At 41.2% G+C, this 23,492-nt stretch overlaps 1 protein-coding gene across 9 annotated transcripts; it reads right to left on the bottom strand.

The window, feature by feature from the left end:
• Positions 1-4,460: 4,460 nt before the first annotated feature.
• KIAA0753 (KIAA0753 ortholog) lies at positions 4,461-23,446 on the bottom strand. 9 transcript variants are annotated; one of them, XM_014962328.1, is made up of 18 exons: positions 22,660-23,003; positions 21,689-22,292; positions 20,375-20,481; positions 20,018-20,080; positions 19,312-19,527; positions 18,014-18,224; positions 16,444-16,643; positions 15,134-15,300; positions 14,725-14,814; positions 14,473-14,560; positions 13,793-13,966; positions 12,935-13,016; positions 11,138-11,258; positions 10,742-10,966; positions 8,434-8,547; positions 6,854-6,991; positions 5,997-6,044; positions 4,461-4,496 (listed from the first exon to the last, which is right to left on the bottom strand). In XM_014962328.1, the coding sequence occupies exons 1-16, from the start codon at positions 22,822-22,824 to the stop codon at positions 6,964-6,966; spliced, it is 2,655 nt and encodes an 884-aa protein (XP_014817814.1). In that variant the 5' UTR covers positions 22,825-23,003; the 3' UTR covers positions 4,461-4,496; positions 5,997-6,044; positions 6,854-6,963. The 9 variants fall into 9 exon arrangements, with proteins under 9 accessions (XP_014817814.1, XP_014818183.1, XP_014818261.1 ...); XM_014962697.1 differs by lacking the exon at positions 4,461-4,496 and adding an exon at positions 23,087-23,446 and having other exon boundaries at positions 4,546-6,044; positions 22,660-22,802; XM_014962775.1 differs by lacking the exon at positions 4,461-4,496 and adding an exon at positions 23,087-23,446 and having other exon boundaries at positions 4,546-6,044; positions 22,660-22,764.
• Between the last annotated feature and the right edge of the window lie 46 nt (positions 23,447-23,492).

The raw sequence follows: 23,492 nt of genomic DNA, 5'->3' as shown, positions 1-23,492 counted from the left end.
ATTCTTTAATAAAAGGGAGAGGTTTGTTGAGCACAAGGCAAAGTGCTTCCAGTTCCAGATGGGAGACAGCTCACAAAACTCCTTGGGTAAAATGAGAGCACATGGACGATGTGCTCCAGACCCTACAGGAAAGCTCCCACATTCAAATATGCCTATATAGTCATGACTTTTTATACCCGGTAGTGCTGCGGAAAGAGTTGCTTTGAAAAAGCAATTCCCCCTGTCCAGTCTAAATAGCACACCAAAGGCAGTGATATTAGCAATTTTCAGAAGACCAGTTCCACAGATTGTAAAAACCCAAGCGTTAAGAAATTAATGAATGGAAACTTAAAGGAATAGTATGAAATTGTAGCAGCTGTAGATTTTTATGCTGTTACTTTAGGGCAAGTGGGAGCTTTTTTGTCAAGTTTTGACATGGGGAGGGAAGGAAGCTGAAAAAGGAGGACAATGTCTTCATTTTCAAAATGCTAGAATACGGGTCATGCTTGCCAAGCTTTCCACTCTCAAAAATCAGGACAGGACAGTGACAAAACACCACATTAAGAGGGAAAGGAGGAAGAAGCAAGCAACCTAAATGTACAATTTTTACTTAGATTGATGTGAATGCCCAGGAAAGCCTAAGTTAATCAGCATCTACTGATTAAAAACAAAAGCTAAAACCTGCCATGACTACATACTGGTTTGCTCACACTATAATCTTTCTGATTAGATATTTCATTCTTTCAGTATAGAATAGCTCAGGTTTTGTCCTCTCTGGCCTCCCCATCCTAACCCACTGTTAAAGAATAACCTGGACTCTCCAATCTTCAATATTACTGACACTCGCTCTGCTTTATTGAGCCCTTTCTGATTTTTCCACTGAAAAAAAAGGAAGATGGTGATAAAATTGCAGGGTCTCTCCATTTTGGTGGGTAAGCACAGGGCATCTATTCTTTCCACATGGAAAAGTCTATCAGTTTCCCAATGTGATTTTTTATAAAGGAAGCCTGTTTTTTCAAAAATACCGTTATAGCGGCTTAAAGCGTTGCTAGGAAGCCTTCCTCCCAGAGCTGGATTGCTGGTCCGTGGCAGAGCAGAATGGTAGGAAAGATCAGCAGGAGGAAGGACTATGATAAATGCAAGAAGATTTGCTGATGAATATCAGTTTGATCTTAAACCCATCTTTTTTTACTAAATGAGGGACTGGGTATTTGATAAAACAAAAAAAACCACGAACAACAACTGGATACATTCAGGAGAACAAAAATTAAACGCTAAAGGAGTAATCAGACAGCACAGCTTGCTGGGTGCTTTAGGCTATTTTTAGTTGTCTGTTTCCCTACTGAAATGCCAAGGGGAGAGAGTGTGATACCAGGATTTTTTGAAGCATCTATGAAGCATTCCCATTCTGCAGCAGCAGCAGCAGCTCTTTGCACAGACAGGCCCAACCTCCATTTCCACTGGCTTTCTCAGGTACAGCCTGATGTCAGCAGCTTGTCCCACTGCTGGAGCCACACTGTGAGGTGGCCGAGCTCCGCCGCGGGATCACAGCCCATTGCTCCCTGCCGGGCCTGCCGACAGGGAAACCCGCACTGCGAGGCAAGTGAGGAATCAGGGAGGGAAAGGCAGCTGAAGCTGTAGCTACCCGATTTGGCAGGATGGAGACTTTCACATCATCCTGCCATGCCACCCACACCACTTGGACTGAAGTTAGACCTGTCCCCAATGGATACGAGACCGTTGCAGCTGAGAAACTCAGCATGGCACAGCGAGGCTGGTATTGAACTGTCACTGTCAGGTACCAACAGCCATAGCTGTGGTATCATGCAGCTTATCTGAAGCTGCAAAGTGTCTGCAGGAGGCAAGGGAGTGACTGCTGTAGGTATATTGCAATCAATAACCAAGTGAGACTGTCAGCTATAAACAGCCATTACTCTTTGAAAACAGCACACATGTTTCTTTATACTATGTTTAGAGAGTTAACAGTTTGGAAAATCCCATCATAGAGGAACAGGAAATGCACAATGCTCCTAAGAAAGCATTTTTACCCCAGGACTTGCACCTTGGTTTCTGCTGGTACACAAGTTATTCAGAACCAACGCAAAAAAAGATGTAAGGGGGAGGGAAGGGAAGCCCCCCAACTCATATTTTTCTACCCATCAACCCAGAAAAGCCCGGACTGAGTCAAGGGACTGACTCGGCAGCTGCTGTGCATGCGCTAGGCGATTCCACGCACAGCCCTTCATTTCCCTGAGCTGTAAAGAGAGGCAGGTGGTGCATTTCCTCGCCTGTGATACAATCCTAGATCTATTAATATTTCCAGTAATGGTTTCTCTTGAAGCAAGCCAGACTCACCTACTATAATTCCCAAACTGCCAGCTTCTCCTCTCTTTAGCAGGTACCTGAGCTTCACTTAATTTGTTGAGGTAACAGCCTCCTCAGGCGTTCACAGCCTCCCATCAACAGACAATTGTCATTGTCCTGCTCTACACAGAGTGAGACTGCACACTAGGCACTGGCTGTTTCAGTACCCACTTTGTCTCTAGTAAGAGGAGTAAAAATAAAAAAGTCTCTGCCCGTAGGCAAAGTCACAGAATGCTGTGCAAAGGAGAAGGAAAAATCTCAACACTAATTAGAAACTTCCCTAGAAGTCACAGACTGGGGGGATTGGACAAAGCTGACACCCGAGTGGCAGAACTCTGGCTAAGGATGCTCTACTTTGTAAAGTAGTTTGTCCCAAGAGTCTATTTAAACAGATTAATGCAATAATCCAGCTGAGTCACTGTGCTTTCACTGCATCTCAACTTCCTCTGAAGATACTACCAGCAAGAGCTCTAGTGCCAGCAGTGACAGGATTTAGTTACTTCAATGTGGTAGGAAGGTGTGCATTGAAGCAGTGATATGCGCCCTTCAACCCTGCTGAGATGGATCGAATCCAGTTAGGTTACTGTCTCAGCAAAAGCCACCACAGTGCTATTAAGAAGATTAAAAAAAAAAAGATTTCTATTGTTAGAGTGTTTCCAAATAAAGCAAAAAGATACTGACCTTGGACATATGAACCTATCCACTTTCCTAAATATCTATCAAAATGGAAAAGCCAAAACATTTATTACCCAAATCAAAAAACACTGACACAATGCATTGGAAAGACAATGCTACTTGGTGCTCTGGAGACCGGCAATTGCTCCGTGGGCACCTGGGAGACTTCAGCAAGTTTTGCTCCACACGTGTGTGCGGAGCTTTGTTCAGCTCACACAATTTCAGTTCAACAGATGGATCTTCCCCTGGCTCAGCTTTGCTGAGAGCTGCTGCCTGGAGCCGCAGATGGGGCTGGTGCCGCTGGGCTGCTCGGTTCCAGAATCAGGGTCCACACAGGCTGGGGCGACGCCATGGGAATAGTGGGAAGAGCAGGTTGGTCATCGCGAGTGGAGATGCCCTGTGAGGCCGCTGTGCACGACCTCCCATCACCCCACTGCTATTAATAACCTCTCATTAGAGAAGTCTTCATCCTGATGCTCAATGTCACTCTACACCCCCCGCCTCAGACTAGTAACTTACCTACAGAACATTTTCTCTTGGTGGCACCCATGGTCCTCATTTACCAGTACCAAGTAAGGGAAGGCTGTGGAGCCACCTGTGTAGTGCACGGGGAGAAATACTGTCCAGTGTAGAGAAACCATGCTTCCCAGGCTGCCATTTTCATATTCCTTCCTGGCCTTTCAAGCTCAGCTACTCCAGGTCACAGCCTTTCCCTTTCTCTGACAAAGGGGATTTTGCTAATTTTTTGACACTGAGTCTTCATCCTGGAGCCCCAGCACCTGTTGAACTTTCAAAGAACATTACTGGACTGCAGCTATTTTTTCACCTGCTCCCTTGCCACAAACCAATTCATCCTACCTTTCAGCACAAGCCAGGCACACTAATCAGACATTTATGGTTTTCAGATGTTTTGGGGAAGATTCCACCTGGCAGCAAAGTTATAGTGGAGAGAGATTTGCCTCTTCTACTTGTTCTGCTTCTGCATAACTCGCTGCCTGAAGGGTCGTTGTCACATTGCCCCAGGACTAAACATACACAAGGCAAAATAAATCCTTTACCTCTTTCCCACAGCACTGACACAGTCTGGGACCAGGGGTCAGGCCTCTGCTGGTCTTGGCGATGCTGGACCCTTCTGAGAAGGGCCCACACGGCGCAACGTGTCATGGATTCCCACCCCAGCCCGGGGAGCTCTGTGCCTGCAGGCAAAGTCCAGGCCTTTCAGAAAGAGAAAAAATGTGCTGGTTGCTGAAGTCTCTTTGACGGGCGGTGTTCTCTGGGCAGCCTTCATCTTCTACAGCTGGTTCTGCTTTGAGCAGATTTCAGGAGGCTGGAAGAGTCCGCTTAAGGAGATGTCTGTGTGGAATAGCCAGCTTGATCTCCCTTGAGCCCCTCAGTTTGGGTCCATTTGAACAATGCTATTTATGTTTCAGTAATACCGAGGACTTTTTGTTCCATGCCAGCTCAAAAAGGGACAGAAACTGCTAAAGTGAGTTAAAAAAAGGAATGAGTAAGAAGAAAGAAAGAGAGTCAGGATGTGCATTTTTGAGGTTTATTAATAACTGACACCAATGGTGCCCCCTCCTGCTGATATAATAATCGTTAAGCATGTGCTCCTGAGGTGGTCAGAAATCCACACTGGAAGTCTTGACAACAGAAGCAACCACTCTGATCTTTCTTTCCCTTTAAAGAAGATTACTTGTTCTCTATCTCCTTCCTGCTCACCCAGTTCTGTTTGGCTGGTTTTAACTCAGCCCAAGCGCTCAGACTGGGCGCAGCAGCAGGAGAAGAAAGCCAGAGGGTGGGGGGAAGGCAGCAGCAGCCTTACTTTTAATTTAGTTGGTGCCACGTAGTTTCATATTCAGAATGAACTTCTTTACCCAAGAATTCCCAGACATTATAGAGAGTGTAATCTTTCCTTTAGAATTTCAGCCACATTTACAAGCCTCAGAGAGGAATGAAATTTCCAGTGAAAACTCCTTGACCGCGAACGAGCTTTCACTCAGTTGTCAGCACTGGTGTGACCCACAGAACTGCCAATACAAAGACCAGGTTCTCTGCAGGTTGCCCCAAACTGGAGACCAAATCCTGACAATTGCTGAGCACTAAACTCCAACTGAAATTGCAGGAGCTTGTCCCTGCCGAGACTTCACTGGAACAGCTACAGACCGACTCTCCAGACAGGAACCTTCATCACGTTGCTATTCTCATGTTTGACTCAGAGAAGAAAAAGATAAAAAAATAAATCAGTGCAATAAATAAATAAGACTCAGATTCCCAAGAGAGGTTATAGCCTGCGGAAATTTGGGATTGCTTAATTTCTATCAGGCAGATGCAAGTAAGATGTCTCAAGCTTTTGTTCTACTCATTAGAAGGCTGAGCAAAACTTCCCTGAAGACAAAGAATTGCAATTGAATTTCAAAAAATCAGCATTTTCTGCCCATGACTTCATCAACACAGATTGTTCTCTTGCTCTGCAGTTTGATCAGGATAACTTCACTGACTGCCATTTGCTCTGAGACAAGAGCATCACAGAGTAAGAACTCAAGCTGCTGTAACTGTGTGATAACTGATTAGCACTGCTTTCATGTCAATGAGGAAGTAAACTTCAGAGGCATCTTGAATAGCTTGAGGTACATCTTTTCTATCAATTTAAATCAAGATCTAGTTAACAACAATACGAAAAAGAAATCAGCCCAAGAGTTAGCACGTATTTCTAGAAACACCCAGTTTTCCCTTCAGCTGTCAGCATGCGGGACAGACTAATGAGACCTTGGTTTTCCTTGTCAAGCTCACTGCAATTTCCAACCCCCTCCCTTGTTCATTGCACCTCCTCTATTTTAAAATAATCTGCCCACACAAATAAACATTCTATGATACTCCATCAGGTGTAACAGCTAAGACAACGTGTGCCCTGAGAGCAAAGGGAACAGAACACAAGATTCCAGCCCATTCTGAGTACCCCGAGGGAATTACCGTACCCAGTAGCGGTGCCCGGCAGTCCACAGAGGAGCAGGATATGCAGAAAGCTGGAGTAATGCAGAGACAAAGCACGCCAGAGAGAAGAAAGGAGTTCAATTATGCTCTTGCACTGACATTAATGGAAACTGAATTAGGTCCAGCATTAGTAGATAAAAGTAGCTCTCCACAGTGGTGATAGAGCAAACACCGTTGCCATAACTACCTCACTCCCAGCAGCATGCCGATTTAATTTCTACAGTTAAATATTTACAGAGTGGACTGCATGTTTTCAGGAGTTGCAGAAGCTGCTGGTAGAATGCACAGTCCTGTTTTCGGGATCCCCACATTCACCCCCGGCTCCATCGCTCCCTGCACAGCAGTCGTCTGCTGGGGGGAGCACGACTGCGCCGGGGGCAGAGAGACCCCCAGGGGTGGCTGGAGTGACAGCCCCAGCGGACACGGTCCCACAGCTCCTCAGCAGGGCCGGATGGCGATGGATACCAGTCCCACCAACAGCCTGGGCATCCCTGCAAAGGCAAGGAGCTGCCCCCAGGGGAAATGAGTGTGACCAAGTGGGGGGACATGGCTGTTCCCGCGGCACTGCTCCAGCGAGGGAGCCCTGAAATTAGGAAATTTTTCAGGGTAGAAACCTCACAACTGTCCAACTGGTGTGTATAAATAATACATTACAGAATCTTTTGGTTTCAGTCCATTCTAAGGAACTTTAGAGAGTGAAGTCAAGACCTGAAGCCTTCACTCTTCTCATGTTTCTGCTCCAAGAAGGCACCTAAATCCCACAAAATTCTCACCCAGAATAAAAGTCCACTTTGGCAACTGCTGACGGCTTGGTGGGGTTCAATGGAGGAGGTGTATTTACCTTGGCAGATGACCACATTAATTCGAGGCAGGCGGTGTCTGGCTCTTGTGACGCTGCCGGGTGATCCCCTGGTGTCAGTGCCGACAATTCCAAAGGGGCTCCCATGGAAATTATCTTACATTAAAACTACGTTGAGTCCTAAGAAACAAGTGTCGTTTATTACGAAATAAAATGTCTTGAATATTTTCAGAAGCATATATACACATACATAGAGACAATATGGCTTTAATCTTTTGGATTTAAAAATAGGCTTATCTCTATAATGTTAGAAATAAAAGATTGTGCTTTAAATTACAGAAATAACACATCAGCAGTACCATTTACATCATTGCAGTTGATGTAAATGACAGACAAGCAAAACAGTAAACCAGGCTTCAGTACAAACAAAATTATTTTTAAAATGTGTGTTCTAATTAGAGGAACTATAAGTAATTTTAGGTGGTTAAAAATTATGCTGTTATAGGTTGAACACTACTGGAGAAATGAAATTTATCAAAGAAAATAGATTGTCATATTGGGTTTTGGGTTACCTCAAGGGTTAAATTCGCATTTCCCCAATCATTGTTCATTGCTTCCTGCAGACATAACCCAAACCAGTACATTGATCACTTGAAACAGACAAGTTAATTCAATATTGCAAAAACACCAATTGTTCATTCATTTTCTTATTCTTAATGTCAATGGGATTCTTAAGACTACAGAATGTGGGGTTGGATCACTAAACGCTGATAAAATTATAGTATTTTAGACTAGCTTAAGAAAAAGGGAGAAAATCACCGTCATGTGCTTCTATTGAAAGATCTCATTTGTCTGTGCATAACGCACTGGTGACATTGGGAAGTCAGCAGAAGAGGTGGGACGTTCAGAAGATGATTGCAAGAGCCCAGGCTGTAGGAACAGCCAGTGCCGCGCCGTGAGAATCCTCCCTTTGGACAGGCCCAACAGAACCCATCCCAGGAAAGGTGCTGAGCAGTGGGGTCAGGCAACATCCTTTCACCTGACACCAAATCAACCAGCTTCTGCTCTGGAGTGCTCCACCTCGGAGCAATACAAGTAACAATTCATTCTTCCGACACAAGTGTCAGATACATTCACTTTACTGAGAAGAATAAACAAAAACCCATTGCTGCCTTATGAGGTAAGTCAGTCAGAGTCTCCTCATTTTAAAGCAGAAAACTGAGGCGCAGGAGAGGTAAGTCTGTGACACTGCTTGAGCCCAGTCCTTCTCCCAAGACTATTCTAGTGAGAAGATCACACATAAAAATGAAGTAATACATGTATACAAATGGATTGGTATTCCTGTCAAATTATGTAAACTTTACCTATAACAGTTTGCTTCATTCTATTGAAACACTGGCTAAAAGTTAAGTTCTGAGAAATGCAGTATAATAAAGACTGGAAAGAGAAACATTATGATGATTGTTTTAAAAGGTAAGATGAATCCTTGATGGGCTGAATTCATTTGCTGAACAGAATCTCACGGACTTATAAAAAACCATGAAAAATTAGATCATCTGATAAGACTGTTAGACTGAGGCTGATGTTGTGTTTAATAATGGGGCAGATTTGAAAGCATTTACTGCGCTGGCTGCAGAAACTCTGATGTGAACACGGCTTCTGCATAGTCCTCGCAAACATCCTGCAGCTCAGCTGCCACGGCACACAGGGCTTCTTCTGCCAGCTGCTCTGCCAGGCTGAAATAAAGAAAAGGTTCAGAAAATCAGACTTCAAATTCCAGGCATTAATTCCATTGATATCAATACTCTGATTTTAAAGGCAAATACTCATGTTTTGTCATTCTTTCTACTGCTTAGCCCAAGCAAAGATCTGATTTGTGTTCTGATGTGTGATGTATAAGGTATCAGAAATCCTCTCCTCAGTCTGGTTCATAGCAAAGAGCATACTTCAGGCTTAAAAGTGTTGAGAGATCTGAGTTGCTTCCTTTTTTCAAACTCTTAGATACAGACTGTGCTCTGGGAGTAAGAGTTAACACACTGTGATTCTCATCCAAAGGCTGTTGAAGTAGACAGGAAGCTTCTTATTGCTTTTAGCCTTACCAAGAGCAGTAGGTTAAGGAAAAGTGAGATGAGAAATTTCAGTTTTCAGTGATCTCTGAAGCACAGCAGATGTTACTGAAAACTATTTTAGTGTAAGAACACAATTTGTTTACTGGCCTCTTGAAAACTTCTCATCAGTTTTGATTATATTCTAAAATATCATAAAATTAGTCTAAGACCTTTTGAGCATAGCATGGGAATGTTTCTTTTAAACATTGTGTGATACTATTTTATATCAAAGGATTTATAATGCCCTCTGCTGGTAAGAGCGAGTCAAGGAAGCATGCTGGATATCGGACTGCGTTTGGAATTTGATTTCAAGTGCCAGCAGCAGTGGAATTCAGCTGTCAGAAGGATTCACTCCCATTTAATCCCTCTGCCTGTCCCAAGAAAGTGCCAGTCCTTCACCTACTGGCTTCACACAACTGTAAAAAGGATCACAGTTCAGTGCTGAGAACCAACAAAGCATATTTCAGTGATTTAGTTCAGTAGATAGAAATACAGTGGTCTAACCACAGTTATTAAAACATCTGCCTGCTTATCCACAGCTGGGCAAAGCATCAACACACGGGGTTATTTGTGTGCACAGAGTTAATCTCAAATATTGCAGGACCTGCTCCTGGAAGCACTGACACAGATGCCAAATATTACTCAAATGAGCTGTATTGCTGATTTCAATGCTACTACATTAAAAATGTGTGCAGAAGTTTAAAAACTCTTGGCAATTACACCTGATTAACAATCTGCCAATACAGACAATTAGGGCAAATCACTCCATCTACAACCACTGAAGTTAGATTTTGTAATTCTTTCACAATACTCCAGAGTTTTCTTCCTTCATTTCTCCCCATCAGAAGTCTTCTGATTTTCATTGTGCAGGGAATTAATGGTCCCTCCCTGTCAACTGATGCTGTGTCAGTATTTCTTCAGTTCTAAAAGAACAAGACTAACAAGGTTCAAGTTCAGCCTGTATTTCCATGCTTTTTTTGGGCTGGGACTTTACAAGACCAATAGGTGATTTCTGAAATACATTATACATACTGAAAATGATTTCTAGGCAATTGTAGGCAATCACTCACAAAAAGTGCAAGGAAAGGATACACAGTGATATAATTTAGTTGTTACTGAGCAATCAAAACACTTCAGTGCAAGAGTGGGTATTTCAGCTTACCTCGCCTCGCTTGCTTAGCGGACACTGAGCACGATAAACAATTTTTCTTGGCCAAGAAGTGAAGCACAGACAGTTAGTTATTGCTTCTTCACCTCTTCTGTTTGCACTAAGGGATGGTGAGGGAGGTCACCTGTGTCTCACTTCCCCCACAGGACTCCACGAAGCATGAAGACTTGTGGAAGAGGAAGCACTGAAATCTGTGCTAAGGCCAGTGGTCTCTTCTCAAGAATATCTACTGTTGTTCCATGAAAGATGAACTTCATAATCCCTCACCACAAAGATTAAAATTTGCACAATTATTTACAGTGCTTTATTTCTTTTTCACTTAGAAATAAGTTAATTTTTTTTTCCTTCAATTTACCTATTGATGATGGTCTTCTGAAAATAATTTAAATTACCCTATATTTCACACAGTTGTTTTTGTGGTAACACCATAGAAAGATGTGAAAAATAATCAGTCCCCCAGGACATTCCACTCCCATATCCTTCTGTTTTATCCAACTACCTTAAAAATCCACAAACACCAAGTACCAGTAGAGAAACAGCCAACTGCTTCTGGCTTTCAATTTGGAATTTAAACACCCCCCTCCCCACTCCTTTCCTCAACAAGGACAAAAAACCCATTCATCAGCTTCAAAAACACAAAGATAGTTAATATACCTCTCAGCAATCTGCCATGGATCGAAACTGCCTACGGCCTCATGGGAAATAAGCTTTAAGTGATGCCCGTATCTGCTGTTATAATCCAAGATGCTCTGGAGCATATACTTTGGCACCGAGAGAGACACACAGCACTCTTTGTGTAGAGAATTCCAAGTCAGCGGCTGCAGAATGTCATTTCCAGTCTGCAACTTCTCCTCTGCTTCTTTGTTTTCATCAATATCTCTGGAAATATAAAATAGTCATTAAGCCAGAACGAGATTTTCAATTATCTTTATGAAGGATAAGAAAATCTCTTAAAATAGTAACTGTAATTTTCTGTAATGAAAACACTATAAAGAAGACACACAGCTCATATGCACCACAGTTTAGCGTAGGGCTAAATATTCTACGTACTTGCCATCAGAAAGTTTTTCAAATAAAATTTCCATTTCTGACTCTGTGCATCCGTTGAATTTGGTTATCTGAATTGGATGAGGAGATGTAGGTTTTTTAGCTATCAATGCCATTTGTTGTTCTAAAAGAAAGAAAATAACAATTAAATTTTTTTCTTCAGAAGAGAAAAAACACATTTACTGCAGGTAAGTCCTCACAAATACTTTTGCTTCGTTTAAGGGGAAGTGATTCAGATAAGTACTGAATGTGACAAGCCCCTAAAATGTAAATTCAATATAGGATTTCCAAGAGCTCAGTGTAATAAAACTGAGCATTTTAGAAATCCTACCTTTAGTATTAATAGTTTGTTATGTCAGTAGGTACTTCTAGAGGAGAGATAGAAAATCCCATTGTGAAACTAGTGTAGTCTATTAAGCTTGGTAGTAAATCCAAGACAGGCGAAAAAAAAAAGTCCAACAAGATTTTGGCTAAGTCTTCACCAGTCTTACTGTGAGATTTTCAAACTGGTATAAAACTACACAGTTCCATGAAAGTCAACATGTGATTAGATACTCAGCTTAGAAAATAGTGTAGCTTCGCTCTTGTACTGTTTGTCATATTTGAAGGACTGTACATTCTTTCTTTTATTTTCTATACAATAAAAACAAGCAGGAAAATTTCATTGATGTGAACTGGAAGCATCCAAACTGTGTTTTTTTCAAAGATTAAGTACTTTTTGCTGAAGCATATTGGATAATGAGTTCTGTACAGAAAAATCCAGATTTTCTGAGGCTATAAAAATTAAACTTGCATGTATGCTGCAAGATCTAAAACCAGTATCAAGGTCACTTGAAAGGAATAAGAGAAAAATTACTTCTAAACTGAAGTAATTTAGTATCATCTTCTGTGTACTGCCAGAAAAACCTTAAATACTAAGGATTCACTGCTACACCAGTATTTACTTAACATTTACTCTTGAATTCTAAACTGTTTAAACTGATAGTTTATTAAAACAAAGGAAAGAAAATGGGTGAAGCAAACTAGAAGATAAATATCTGCTTGCTCCTGCCTAACAGCAGGAACAAACTGAGATTGTTCCCCTACACCTCACCTCAGCCTGTCAGCTCCTAAAAACAGTTTTGAATTCAGCAGCATGGAAATGATTACTGCTAAGTGGTTACTGGTATTTCAAAGGAATCAAGTCAAATGAGACCACACTGAGATTTACGGATTTGCCAGTGCCTTCCTCAAAACTGAAGACAGGCAAGTCATGAAGAGGTGAACAAGGAAAGGAGTGAAGCAGCTTTAGGACACCTCAGGCTCAGGCAGGAAATCAGTCGCCTGCTGGGGTACATTCTGCTCATGGATGAGTGGGAGTGTATGGACTTAGCGAACACCACCTTCGCTGCATAAAAACTATTGCACACAGCTTGGTAGAAAAGAAACCAGCTAAGCTAAGGAATGACAAACGCCTAGAAAAGGGACAACATTCAAACTTAACATTTGATGATTGGAACCATGTGTTAGAGATTCCCACCCTTCAGCTAAGTTGCACCAGCAGTGCTTTCCATCCAAACGCAACCCAGATAAAGCAAAGTAGAATATGACAGCCTGTTCTCAGAACAGATCCTTCCTCTTTACAATATTGCTTTTAGAACTATATTTCAGAATCAGTCTCCTGAAAGGAGCAATTATAGTAAAAAATGTGTCTGGATGGTGCTATTTGATCACACATAATCCAATGATCTTGATTTCAAAACATCTGAATTTAAAGATACAGATTACAGGAAAATCAAGTTGCACTACAAAGACACGTACCCGTTTTGTCTTCCTGGGCCCAGCACTCGGCATCACTGTACACGATCTGGGTGAATCTCCTGCGAACAGCCTCCTGGTGTCTCTGGGTTTGAAGATACAACATTAATCAATCGACACATACTTGGCAGTTCAGCTGCTCTGGTTATAGGAAAGAGGGTCGTGATCCTCCTCGGTCAAAGAAGGCTTGTTTTGCCTCGTTAACGTAACACAGAAAGTTATCATAAATTTCACTGACAGGAAGGTTGAAATGGGACTTGAACTGAAAACTATGGAAAAGCTGGTCAAGAGGAAATTTTTAAGAAAGCAATATATGAGAAAGCTCAAGTCAAGTAAATGATAATCTCGTGAATATTTACATAGAAAGATTGACAAATAAGGTCACAGATAACCATGTATCTGTCTGACTTCCCCATGTTGCCCTATAAAATATCTTGGAATGCCAGAGCTTATGTCCTTGAGATGCTCGTGCTACTAGAATACTAGGATCCCGTATCACAAAAAAATGAAAATAAATACATCCGAAAAATATTCAAATACTTTCCAGTTTGTGAGACAATCAGCATAATTGCCATACTGATTATCCTGTTCACGTATGAAGATCTAAGCACAGTCCTGAGGCGGGAAGCATACTCAGCTCCACCAACTCTAAAACCAGTAATAAAACCACGATGGCAAACATTCTCCTGTTCTTATACTGTGTTCTGTTGCTGTGTGAGCCCCTTCCAGTCTTTCATTTCATACACTGATCCAGTCAGACTTTGCGTCATTTAAGACTGTAAGTACTTACAGATATTACAATTTATGGACAGTAAACAAGAAACTGGCACTAATGAGACCAACCAAGAGAGAAAATCTTACTTCAATTTCTTCCATTCTTTGCCACATCGATTCCAGAGTGTGAGTGTCAGCTGCAGGCAGAGCCTGGGTTTGCAGTCTCTCACGCTGCTCCATACCCCACAGCTCCTGAGCAGCATCTTCCAACAGATCATCCAATACATTTTCACTCAGAGTATCTGCATTTGCTGCAACCTGCTATTAAAAAACAAACAAAAACCCATACAGCCAATGCAAGAAAGAAATAAAAAAAACCCCACAAAACCAAAAATAACTGGAGGAGAAAGAATGCTTGCAAATCAAACATTTCTTACAGCAGCTCATGGAACTAATCTATTGTCATTTCAACTTTTCCCTTCAATGAAATTCCAAATAAATTCCCGTTTTCCTTCCACCCACACAATAAACCAAATCAATAGAAACAGCTTACTATGTTTTTTATACCAATAAAATCAATGAATATGGAAAAAGCTTGCTACACATCTATGTTCCCAAATTGAAGATGAAACTGTCACAGGTTCAGAGATCACCCAGGAATCCAAGAAAGTGGAAATGGAAATACACTCTCCAAATGTCCAAAACTGTGTTGACTACATAAACATGACTTGCATTAAGTTAAAAAGAAACTGTGTGTTGCTCCTTTATAAATGTTTTACAGCTCTAAAAGCTTCCTTCACAGAGTGGTGTGAGGTTGACTCTACTACCTGCGTCCTGTCTGCGGGAGGTTCTGAGCACTCCTGTCCTGCCGTCTCGACTCCAGTTGCACGCAAGGTGGGAGAAGCACTTCGTGACCTACACAAAAGAGAACAAATGACAACACCATTCTGAAACTTGGTACAACAACAATAATTTAAAAACCGAAACGCATAAATGTACTTTTTGGGGGACTGGTGGGAACAGGGAGAAGATCGCATCAGATCTGACACCATTTATTAGCTTTCAAAGTAAGTCATTACCTTAACTTTTGCATTTTTTTCATTTCTTCTCTGCTGCAGTCAGTTAGATCCTTCACACCTCTTGAAGTTTCAGCTTCAAGCCCTGCTAGTCTTCAAAAATAAAACAGTAACAAGGAGGGTTACAAAATGCACGCTCTAACAACTGAAGAATGGAATCATGCGATTCTGAGTATTAGTTTAAAAAACTTGCAAAAAACTTTAGAGAGAAAATTAATACTGACTTTAAGACCACATAAGCCAGGAACTTCTGTTGGGAACCAGGGATCTTCAATTATGTTTCAGCTACTGGCAAACAGGCCAATTCCCGGCTCTCTCCGAGAGCCGCCCGGCAGCAAGCCACGCTGGGCCAAACCCACCCTTCACCACCATCAGACGTGGGGCAGAGACAGACCCCAGGCTCTGAACGTACCTCTGGGGTGGAGCAGGCAGAGATGCCGGGGCCGGGGACACGTGGGGCTTTCTGCTCTCCTGAAGTCGTTTGTTCTGTTTCAGCTGGAAAGCTATAGTTGTCTCTTGAAATCGGGCACGCTTTCCTTGAGGCTGTACCTGTCTTGATTTTAGAGATTTCAGTATTCCCTTAAAATTAACACAATCATATTAAAAACATATATTCCAGTTGCTGTATTTTTGAAGTATTCTGCTTCAAAATTTGCTTCAGAATTTCTGCTTCAGAATTTGTCTTGAAGGTATGCCTGCCTGCTTTGTGGCACAGCTGACCTACGTGGAGGTTTTACAACTGATTTAAAAGGAACTACAACTGTGCCTGAAGGGAACATATGCTTAATCCCGCAACTATTATTTTTGCAAACAGTTGCAATTTTTCCAAGGTTGCTCTTTTGAAATTTTCAGAACTAGACTCTATGTTAACTCTTAATAAATACAAACAGAAGGTTCCCGAAGTAACATTTTATTCAGCCATGGAATTATAATATCGCCATATTTGTATCTGCTACAAGAACACTTAGCCTTGTTCCCTCAGTATGAATTATGGCAATGCTGAACCTCACTGAGAGGTAGGGGAAGCAGTGAAAGCTACATATGTGAACATCTATGTTACTGTATCGGTTCTGATTTTTCAAGCTGAAGGTGATACTCTGAGGAAGGAAAAAAAAAAAAGCATTCACTAAAAAACCCCAACTATTTGCAAAATTTAGCACTTTGAAATATTCTTTAAAGAACTCATTTGTTTGCATTACAGAAGCTTCTTGCTGGCTGCAATAAAGCCTTACCAGAAAACAGAATTTGTGTTGTGACATTTTATAACTTCTGTAATCAGTGAAGTAAATCTGCCTAACTTATATCCTCCAACTAACATTAGCATTAGCACAACATTACTGCTGAGTGCATTTTTCATGACAGAGGAGGACCAATAAGAGGAAAATATTTCAGCTTTAATTTCAAGTTGACAAATAACCAACGCAATTTCAAGCATGAAACTAGTTTTGGTGGAAGCTTTCCATCCTAATTCTGTTATTTGTTGTTTCTAGTTGAACAATGTGTTTCCAAGGAACAATAATACTACTTTCAAAAACCATTTGATAAAAAATAGTCATAGCCACTAGAAAAAATGTAGGCAGGTGACATAGTTCATCTCACTATGTCTCCTAGCTTAGAATAAAAACATTGCGAGGAAGTGCAAAGCTTGGCAGTGTCTTACATTACACAACAAATCCCAGAGGCAAGCAGAAGAAAGAATAAATTCTCTTATCACTTCCATACCTGTGATTTTGCAGGTAGTAACATGCCTTTCTTCTTAAAAGGGCTGCTTTCAGGGATGCGATCTTTTCTTACAGCTCCAGCTCTTGCCAGTGCATCCATGCTTCCTTGTAAAGCAACGTTTCTCTCTGGAGTAGGTGGGTCATCTTCTTCTTGGAATTTATTGTGCAATATATGAGCACAACTGTTTGCCTGCTGAACTGCTGAAATATTTGCAACACATCAATATTTATCTGTATCAAAAATAATAAATCAACTTTCAACTGTAAGTTGAAAGGGGCAAGAATCATCTTTATTTCTACATTTGATACTGTTATGCTAGATATACCTCATGAACTTTTAAGCTCTATCATACTTAAAAAAAAAATAATCAAATAAGGCAAGAAAAAAACCAACTTGTCTTTCCTGACAAGTATTAAATAAATTTTCTTTCTTACACCATTTTAATGAAGAGGAGATCTGGGGGTTTGTGTGCATATACACATTTATATGTATATACATATTTGAAAATACACCTATATATGAAAATCACGCAAAAACCTTTTGGCAATTGCTATATGAAGTTTAGGTAGCGACAACAAAACATTCTTTTTCAGGCAGCAAAACACGTGGAAGCCTTTAGGTGCTTGTCAATATACTGTCTTTCTGGACTGCCAAAGATGAATTAATCTCACAGAATTCTCCTCACCCTTATGTAGGGGTAGAAAGGAATACTTACTATTCTAGTAAAAAAATGGTATGGGAAAGACGCACCAATGAAAAAACCCAATCACTATAGGTTACATAATAATGTAATAAGCTATAATGGCATTCATGAGGTGCCAAAACACTTCAGGTGGTAAATTTATCTCATGACACCTTGAGAAAGAAAACAGCCCATTTCCTTTCATATACAAAATAAAAGAACAATAAAGTAAACCAATTCCCAATGGTTGCATGGGGAACTAGTAGTGAAAAATACCAAAGTCTTCAGCTTAACTCTCAGTTAACATGTCTCCAGGTACTGAAACTGATATTGCTGTGCAGAAGACACTAACGTTAACAAACTGGGAAGAATAAAACACAGCCATCCCTCTTAAAAGTAGAGAAACTGCACAAACTAAGGAAATTCTGAGCCAAGGCTTCAGTATATCTTTTCACTGTAAACAGTTAAACAACAATAGCTTTGTTGGAGTTTTGCTAACAGTCAGTGACTTTACATTCAAAAATAACAGACAGTATTAACTAGGTAGATATTTGGAAATATTCTGTATGCACCATTAATGTCAACTTGTAAACTGCCATTTAGGTGTACACTGCAGAAAAACAATCCAAGCATAGCATGGGAAAAGAAATGGACAAAAATAAGAAGAACATGATAATAATAATATAGTATTAAAAGGGCAGATAAACCTGGAGGTGTGTCATCTCAGGGGAACACCTGAAAAAAAACGCGTAACAAGGCTACGTGAATGTGATAACTACATATGGGCTGTTATACAGTTCTGACCAGCAATATATAACATGCTACAAAATTGAGCTGCAGATGGTAAGATAGCTGATAAAAATGTATTTAGTAATTCAAAATACAAACCAGTCAAGAGATTCCTGGCAGAGGGAGGTTTTTTACATTCTTGTCCAAGCCGTCCCTTTAAGATGAGAGCTTTGTTTTCCGCTTTTGGAGATGTAAGCTGTTTTCTGGTTGGAAATGCCTCAGTGTTCCTTCGAGATTTGCCCTGAGATGCAGAAATACATTTCTTCACTTTTTTGGGTGTTTGTTTCTTTTCCAGCAGTGAATCCAGATCCTGCATCAAATATTTAGAATGTTAAGTACTTTCAGTAAACCTGCTGTAATAATGAGAAACAAATTTAAGAGATTCTAAGTAGTTGGAACTTTTTTGGTGTGGTTTTGGTTTTTGTGGTAGTAATTATTCCTGATGGATTGTTGATGCAGAAGCTTCTTCATATTATTAACTTAAATCTTACAGAAAATGCTTGCATTTTTGTATTTACAATTGACTCCAGCAAATTATCTGGTTACATCATGTCCAAAAAGAACTGGACACAAAGGCTACAGACAAAAAACCGAAATGCCCACACAACTATGGTAAGACAGACAGTCACTTCTTCTAGTGCTAAGTCCAAAATTAAACAATTCTGCCTCCTTTCCTGTTCCCAGGCAGCTAGCACTGTCACCGTTCTCATAAGCAGTTCAGAACAGTAAAAATAAAAACACAGCGCTTAGTTGCTTTTATTTGAATTAATTAAATACTGGTTTCATAATAGTTCAGGTTACATAGGTTCTTACTTAAGAAAAATAATCTTGGTAGGTAGGAACTGCAGAAGGAAATGTGAATCAGAACTTTTCTATTATACCAACACCATGTTTTAAGGCATCAGAGATGACTAACACAAGCCATTTGAAGGGGATAGAGCTTAAGTAACTCTTGTAGCTACAACTTCATCTTCTGTTGGGACAATCCTGCACCCATCACTGTGTGTAAGGCTCGGACACTCATCATGAATCCTGATTAATAAAGCACGCATTGCAAAACAATAAACATGTAACCTGCACCAAGGTATAAAATGCAATTCTTACAGTCCCAGAAATGGCAAACAAATCAGAAACTGGTCTCTGTTTCCATTGTCACTACCTGTCCTCGTTCTACCCGAAGAGCCAACACAGACTGGAACAGCACCAACAAGAACAGCAGCAGGTATCTTCTGTGTTTAGGATGCAACTTTATTTTAGACCACCATTATTTAGGAACATTAGAAACATATTTATATGTTAGAAAATATGGCCTTTAAAAAAACCAAAACAGTATAGTCTGTAGTCTTATATTCACTACATCTTTTCTTCCTTAGCAAAAACAAAACGTTTTTTCCTACCTCAACTTGAAGCAAAATATCTATGATAATGTCAGAAATGGAAGAATCCACTTCTAGTTTGGCAGAACAGAGAGACAGTTGTCGAATGAGGCTGCCCAGTTCCTTGTAGTGGGTCGGGATCTGTTGCTCCGTCTGATCCATAAACTGGTTGGCAAACACCTGCAAGGCTCGCACGGCTCCTCTGTGTGCTGCTGCCAACCTGGATACTGCTCGAGACTGCAAAAATGAAAAATAAATGCTTTAATAGCTACAGTTTCTATGAATACTGATACTATGTATTGCCAACTATATATGTTGCCGAGATTTCATGGAGAAACAGTCAGACTTGGGAAGAAAATCAGAAAGGAGGCTGATAAGTCTGAGTGAGATCAACAGCAAGCTAAACAAGGTAGTGAAGAGTAGAACACAGTGTTAGTCAGAAAAGGAACTAGAATGAAGAAGGAATTAGAAGCCACAAAAAAGCAGAGACCAACAGCCTTCCCCTCCAGTTTACTGCAGAGAGATAAAAGTGAGAAGAGGGAAGCAGCAAAGGCAGAATCAGACCAAGTGAGACAGAATTCTGTGACTACGGGATGAAAGGTGCGAGATACAAAGAAAATCTCCCTTCTGGAGAGGGCTCAGGTGTACCCTGGACAACCAAGCTCAACTAGCTAGAAAACTTTCTGTAAATAAGTTACTAACAACCTGAAAGATAATCACATCTTACCTTTTTAGTATGTTTGATTTTATTAGGAGTTAGTTTCTCTAAATCATCTTGAATTTCTTTTACCTGTTAATAAAGAAAGGAAGGGGAGAGGGGAAAGTCAGTCAGAATTAGCTCCATGTCTATAAATAAACAATTAATCTTCATTGTAACGTCTGAGTAAAAGTCCAAATTTTCCAACAGTAATGCATTTTTCTGTCCAATCATGAGAGAAATGAGTCACACCATTCAGATGCAAACTAGAATGGCATGGAAGTTCAGAGATAACCTGATCAAATTTCTCTTGTTTCAGTTCATTTCTGTCAAATTCATCACAGTATCTAGCTACTCTACACCCCAGCTTAAAATCCTGGTTCCTACCTGTTGCTGGAGTACGTACAGCATCCGAGCTGACCGTGCAGCTTGTTTCTCTCTCCTAGTGCAAACTTGTTGCTCTTTATCAGGATCTAAAATTTCTCTCTCTCTCCCTAAAAAGCATGAAATGTAAAGTTTTATATCTTAATATAACCTATGAAAACCCCAATTAAACCATGATAACAAACGTAATTTAGTAATTAGCCTCTTTCTTGCAGAACGAATACACAAGGTATCATGCATTTTGCAGGGCTCCCGAGCAGTTATTTTAACTCTACGCTAGTTATTTTAACTCTACACCATGTATCCATTTAGAATTTGACTAAACATTCTTATACAACACAGCTTATTAGTTGTAGCTTACAAAATCACGAGTGACCCCTTAGTTTTGCGACAGAGTTGTGGTAGTTTCCTTCGCAGTCACTGGCGCAGAGCTGGTTGGGTTTGGATTTATGACTAACAGAGCTGACAGCACCCACGTGTTTTGGCTACCACTAAGCACTGACTCTTTCTTTTTTCAACTATCCCCACCAGTGCGTAGGCTGGGAGGGGACACAGATGACCCAAGGGACAGCCCCGTGACTGCTCAGCAATAAAAATGGAGTTTTTCAGGGGAAAGGCAGCCATTGCCCCCAGATCCGCTGGGCGTTGGGTCAATCTGTGGGAGGCAGTGAGTGATTGCCTTTAATCACTTGATTTGGTTTTTTTCTTTCTTCTTCCTCTTTTATTCCCTTACTAAACTATCTTTATTTCAAACCAAAAGTTTTCTTGCTTTTAATCTTTCTATTCTCTCCCCTGTCCTGCCAGGGGGAAATGAGCATAAATGTGTGGCACTTTGCTGCTGACCAGGGTTAGCCCACTGCGCAGTGTCAGAAAGTACATTTATTGTGTTACTGCACAGCCATAAATTCGGTGAGTCAGACTTGTGAAATGAAATTTTACCAGCTGTTGCCCCCTTTCTCATCACTGGCAAGAATGTGACCAATCACGATATTGTTTTTTGCACTCTGAATATCTAGCCAATATGCCTACAGACACCAAGATTTTTTCACCCATGTTATTAAACAGCCTACCAGGAATTAATCATCATTGCAAGTTGGACTAGAACTCACCAAAAACACTCAGAGATATTAAACCCTGCTATTGTTTAAGCTGGCTATCCATTCTAGCTTTTATATACTTTTGAAAACATTAAATGGTTCTCAAAATTCCAGAACTAAATATGAATTCTAATCCAAGCAAAAAAAAAAATAAATCAGAAAGAAAAACAAATCAACAACCACCACACATTTATATAACAATTATTGTTCAGTCTTACACCTTTTTTAGTCAGTTCTTCAATCTTCTGGACATAGCTCCTCAATTCCTTTTGCAGACGTTGGACTTCCCGCACATTTTTATCTTCTTTTTTGTTTGCATTTGGCTTAGGGTCTGGTCCTGTGTCACAGGTGGGTGGAGAGCCCGAACCAGCTGGTATGAGCTTTCCCTCAGTTGCTGTGTAAAGATAAACTTTAGCACCAGAGGTGGTAGTCTCCACTTTGGAAGGCTGACTGAGCTTCTGCTGATATTTCAAGTGAGTTTGAGACTTCAGTGCATTTTTCTTTTCAAATACTTCAGTCTTTTGCTGTTGTGACTTCTGGGCCGACACGGGTTTATTGACAGCATCTCCAAACACTTGCTGTTTCACTTGCTCTTCAAAATGTCTTCGTTTTATGTCCCTTTTGGCTAGCTGAACAGCCAATTTTAGTCTCTCTTCAGATATAACTGAAAACATGCTAGAGCTCTTTATGCTGGGGTCCCTGCTTCCAGGTTGATTTCTCTGATCATTGGATGCCTTCAGTTTTTCTATTATAATTGGACGGGGGCTAGAGAATCTGAGAGTCAGGTTCTCTGGAACTGCAGGAACATTTCTATTAAACTGGAGCTGTTCCAAAGTGTTAAAAAAAAAAAAAGGAAAAAGCTGTCTTTATCTGAACCCATGCGTTTTAACAGTTTTACCCTTCCGATTCTCTCCCACCATCCCACTGGGGGAGAGTGGAGTTAATGAACGGCTGTGTGCTTAGCTGCCCACTGGGATTAAACCACAGCAGACAGGTGACTAATATTTACAGGTGTAGTTTCTGATCTATACCCTGATGAAAGGACACTGTCAAGATTATGTATGACAGCATCATGAAAGCAAGCGTGAAGATTTGTCACTCTCTAGTGGGCTACCTCAGGCAGTGGGTCATAATCATCTCTTTGTAAGATCACGAAACAAATTCAGCACCTTTGCAGAAATCAAATAATACCTGTGTTTGTAACGGCTTTGCTTCATTCCTGTATAGCTGGGTAGTGAATGCCAACGTAGCATCAGACACAGCTGGCTTGCTTGGTCCCATCACATCGGCTTGATGCTGAAAATGAGTTATTTGTCCTTTGGTTACAATTACAGCTATGAACACAAGAAGAAACATACATTATTTCTGCCTCTCAAAAGCAATCCTGGGTCTGATGTAAACAGCAGACAGAGAACCACCCCGAGGAGGATTAGAAATGAAAAACGTATCACATGTACTCATACAGGTGGTACACAAAACGAAGAGTACAATCCTGCCGCTTAAGGCAAAATTTACGATTTATATCCTTCTTTTACGGATACCCGGAGAGCTGAGCAGCACCATTACGGACCACGGGGCTCACATTATGAGTCTCAGAACCTTTATTGCTATTAATTACCTGAACGGGAGACGGTGCACTGCAGCGGGGAGAGAAGGAGGCAGGGGCAGGACGGCCACGGGCCACTTCTCTGTCAGTGCCGCAGGAGCACAGACCGAGGGCACGCTGAAACCCCAGTCCCTAACGGAGAGGCATTTCAAACAAGGGCCATGCGTGGAGACAGCCGAAGACCTACGTCTCCTTCATCTGCCTGACAACTAAAAAACGCGCAGGATCCAACGCATAACGCCGTTGACGCTTCCTATCGCGACTGAACCACAGACTCTGCCTGGGTCAGCCCGGCGCCGCGGTCCCGCCCTGACGCCGCGGCGCGGCCCTCACGGGGGGCTCCCTCCCCTGGGCCGCCGCCTCCCGCCAGCCGCCCGCGACCCCAGCGGCCGGTAGGCCCTGGCGGCGACAGCCCGCA

Source organism: Calidris pugnax, unplaced genomic scaffold (assembly GCF_001431845.1).
Source record: "Calidris pugnax isolate Ruff unplaced genomic scaffold, ASM143184v1 scaffold45, whole genome shotgun sequence".
Lineage (NCBI taxonomy): Eukaryota > Metazoa > Chordata > Aves > Charadriiformes > Scolopacidae > Calidris > Calidris pugnax.
This window is presented reverse-complemented; position numbering and strand designations above follow the sequence as displayed.